Here is a 3490-nt window from a genome sequence, read left to right as displayed (position 1 = left end):
AATTTAATACATTATATTAAAAATATTTTTATTAATTAGGATATGATCATCATCATATAATGTAATATAAAAAAAATCAAGGGTAATGTTGACCATAGAAAGATTTATCCAAACTCACACTTTAAAGAGAGCAGGATGCACTGGTAGAAAAACGACCAACCTAGACGGAAATTTCCGTCTAGGTTGGTCTACAATCCGTCTAGGTTGCTAGACGGATTTCCGTCTAGGTTGACAACCTAGACGGTTTTCCGTCTAGGTTGATTATTACAACCTAGACGGAATTTCCGTCTAGGTTGGTACAGTCTAGACGGAATTCCGTCTAGGTTGCTATTTTTCCAGCAAAAAAAATATATTACAATTTGTATTTCCCTGTACAATTACACCAATACATGAATACATACAATAAATACTGTATATATGAATACATCCAACCATCCAAATATAATCAAGATTTTAGACAATTCCATTCAAACCCAAAAATATTCAAATCCAACATAATGCACAGATCCAGACATAATATAATCAATTCCAGCATAATAAACAAATCCAGCTATCTACTTCAAAATATGCATCAACCAAGACCGTCTAATATATACATCCAACAAGCATATAAGTATTGTTATAACAGATAAAGCTGTTCATTGCATTAAAAATGTACAAAAAACCTCATAAACCTCATCAGTCGTCGTCGTCGGCAGTATCTCTATCCCGGTTACGAGAACGTGTGCTGCTCCCTCCAATATCTCCACTCTGAATGGTCAATTGAATAATCATTAAGGAGTGTTTAATACATATTAAATATAAATGAATTTATTATTTTAAGGAAAAAAAAGGTACCTGAGTGTTGCTCTGACCAGCACCGGAATTATCGCCAAGCGAGCTTATAATCCGTATAACACCACCATACGCGCTATGAGGAATCGCACCGCTTAAATATTGCATGACATACCCCAGGAGATCATCCATCGAGTTCGCCGTCAGCGCAACTCTTGTCATCTCATTAGTCACCTGGATATGTAGCTCCGAGTCAATCTTGTCAAGCAAATATGCAGAGATACGTGCGACAAATGGCATAGCCTGGAACCGAGGCGGGGCTGCTCTCATGGATGTAAATGGTGTGGAGGATGCTGTGGATGACCTCATGCTTACGCCGGGTGAAGCTCCAACACCATGCAGAGGATATCTCCCTCTCCTATGTTTAGGGAGAAATAAATATTAAATTTACCTCTCGAATTCAATAATGATAAAAAAATATAAATAGGAATGTAGTATTCAAATTGATTCAAATTTTCTACATCCATACCTATTATGACCCATCAAATGCTGTGTGAGAGTAATGTTGTCCTCTGCAGAAAGCATGTGAGGGTCCGGCTCAGATTGTTCCTCCTGCTGCGACATATACACAGTTGCAGCCTCCTTTGATGCAGCCTCAAATCCCTCCTAAAGCACAAATATATAATTAATTCATGGTAAAGACAATGTTATTTGTGTTCTCATTTCCTCATAATATTAACAACAAAATAGAATTAATAATACTACACAAGATATGTATAACTCTCACCACCAACTCGAGATTTGCCTTGATCTTATCTCGATTCTTCTCATCACCCCTATATCTATCACGGAAAATGCCATACGCCGCTTTCGCCCTCAAGTGTATTGGCATTAATGATTTTCCCTGTCATATTATATATTATCACACTCATAATCATACTAATCATTAAATTCATCAAAACTTTAGACGGAAATCTACCGTATCCTGACAATAAACATCCTCCAGATTGGCATAGGAGTGTGAGCCCAAGTGGTGGTCATGCAGCTTCTTTCTTCTATTTTCTGACCCCTTCGTGGATTTATTCTTTTTTAAAAGAAAAAAATTAGCAAATATGCAATAAATTAATATCTTAAAAGTATAAAGTAATTTTCATGAAACTAACCTTGGAGGCATCGCTGTCCCAATACATGAGGAGAGCTGTGAAATGAACCTCGTCAACTCGGGCGTCGAGGTTTAAAAACCTCTGCCAGTCCTCCTCATACCTGTCATAGGTTTCATGTTTGATCTCATGCCTCCATTGTTTGAGAACTACTTCAACCTTAACATTGAACACATAATTCCAAGCCCCCTCAAAGTCCTCAAGGCAGAAGCAGTCCTGTAGATTTACATACACATTTAGGAAAGATAATTTAATATCAAATACTAATTATTAATAAATAAAAAGTAATAGCAATATGTAGTTACCATAAGCGCTGTCCATATCGCCTCGTATGCGCTCCATGGTAGTTCTCGAAATTGAAAATAAGGGTTGATAATGGTCGCTCTACGCACTAGAACCCCAATATATGCATTCAAGCGGGTCGACCATGGACCAACGGGCAAATTAGAACTATTCCACCGAATTATTGCCCTCATTCCTCTTGGCGGTTGTTTGGAATCAGGCTTACCTCCGCCACGTCTGTTCTCGATACGATCCTTCTTAGCACCTACAATAATAACATGATAATATATCATATAATATACAAATGTGAAAATTAAAAGTATTTATATAATTTACCATTCGCTATCTCTCTTTCTTTTGCTGCGAGTGCAACAGCTTTCCTAGTCTCCAACATAGGAAGCATTTCCTGATACCTTCTCGCAGCACGTGGGTGGTACTTCCTTGAATCAGCCTTGGACTTATGAGAGTCCGGAGGTAAAGGTAAACTGAGAAAGTCCTGGGTCTTTGGCCGCAAGTCAGTATGGAATGTATATGATGGATATGTCGGGGTCCAAGTAGCACCTACATAAGAAAGAAGAATCAATAATATTAAATTTTAATTGACCATTATCAATTATTAAATATTTAATACCTGTGTCGGGGGATGATTCTGGTGCTGCATCAGAACCGCTGGGTGATGAATATCCCACATCTGCAACAAATGAATACTATGAGCTAGATAACTAAAAATTTATAAAACATGTTAAAGTATTAATTAATTTTTATACCTGCATCCGGAGAAGGTAGTGAATCATCAGCACCACTACCTGGCGTGATACTCCGTGATCGATCAGCCGACTGGTCAAAGAGCCTCCTAATACTCCTCATCTGCAAATATAATAAAGACAATTGTTAAGAAAAAAATGTATACATGCTCATGAGATATGTTGTTATGAAATGCATTATTGTTTTTATTATGATAAGATAAAAATCGATAATGTGGTGTAACATATATAGTTCATACCTACATCCAGCGCCACATTCTGTGCGTAAGAGAATTCTTGCCAAACATCATCAGATGAACCGATTGGTTCACTATAATTATCTTCACTTTCTTCAATATTTTTTTCATTGTTATTAGGAAGAACAACAGATCTTGGCTCCTTGTACAAAACCACCCAATCATACATGACATTCGGATCTTTCACATAGAAGCACTGATCAGCTTGTTCTGCGAAAATGAATTTCTCATCCGTATATACTTCTCGGTGAAGATTGACTAGTGTAAATCCATA

At 37.2% G+C, this 3490-nt stretch overlaps 1 protein-coding gene across 1 annotated transcript; it reads right to left on the bottom strand.

Annotated features, from left to right (window-relative positions):
* LOC109836130 lies at positions 593 to 2456 on the bottom strand. The gene is made up of 7 exons (XM_020404025.1): positions 2240 to 2456; positions 1938 to 2150; positions 1754 to 1858; positions 1562 to 1678; positions 1304 to 1440; positions 838 to 1192; positions 593 to 750 (listed from the first exon to the last, which is right to left on the bottom strand). The coding sequence occupies exons 1-7, from the start codon at positions 2408 to 2410 to the stop codon at positions 679 to 681; spliced, it is 1170 nt and encodes a 389-aa protein (XP_020259614.1). The 5' UTR covers positions 2411 to 2456; the 3' UTR covers positions 593 to 678.

Source organism: Asparagus officinalis, chromosome 4, assembly GCF_001876935.1.
Source record: "Asparagus officinalis chromosome 4, Aspof.V1, whole genome shotgun sequence".
Lineage (NCBI taxonomy): Eukaryota > Viridiplantae > Streptophyta > Magnoliopsida > Asparagales > Asparagaceae > Asparagus > Asparagus officinalis.
This window is presented reverse-complemented; position numbering and strand designations above follow the sequence as displayed.

What these genes read in the sequence shown, in the direction of transcription:
- LOC109836130 (XM_020404025.1), bottom strand. Translation starts at nt 2,410, where the DNA reads ATGAGGGCAATAATTCGGTGGAATAGTTCTAATTTGCCCGTTGGTCCA. An exon ending in ATGTTTATTGTCAGGATACG is followed by an intron (nt 1,679 to 1,753) that starts GTAGATTTCCGT and finishes ATAATATGACAG; the next exon opens with GGAAAATCATTAATGCCAAT. An exon ending in CTGGTCAGAGCAACACTCAG is followed by an intron (nt 751 to 837) that starts GTACCTTTTTTT and finishes TTGACCATTCAG; the next exon opens with AGTGGAGATATTGGAGGGAG.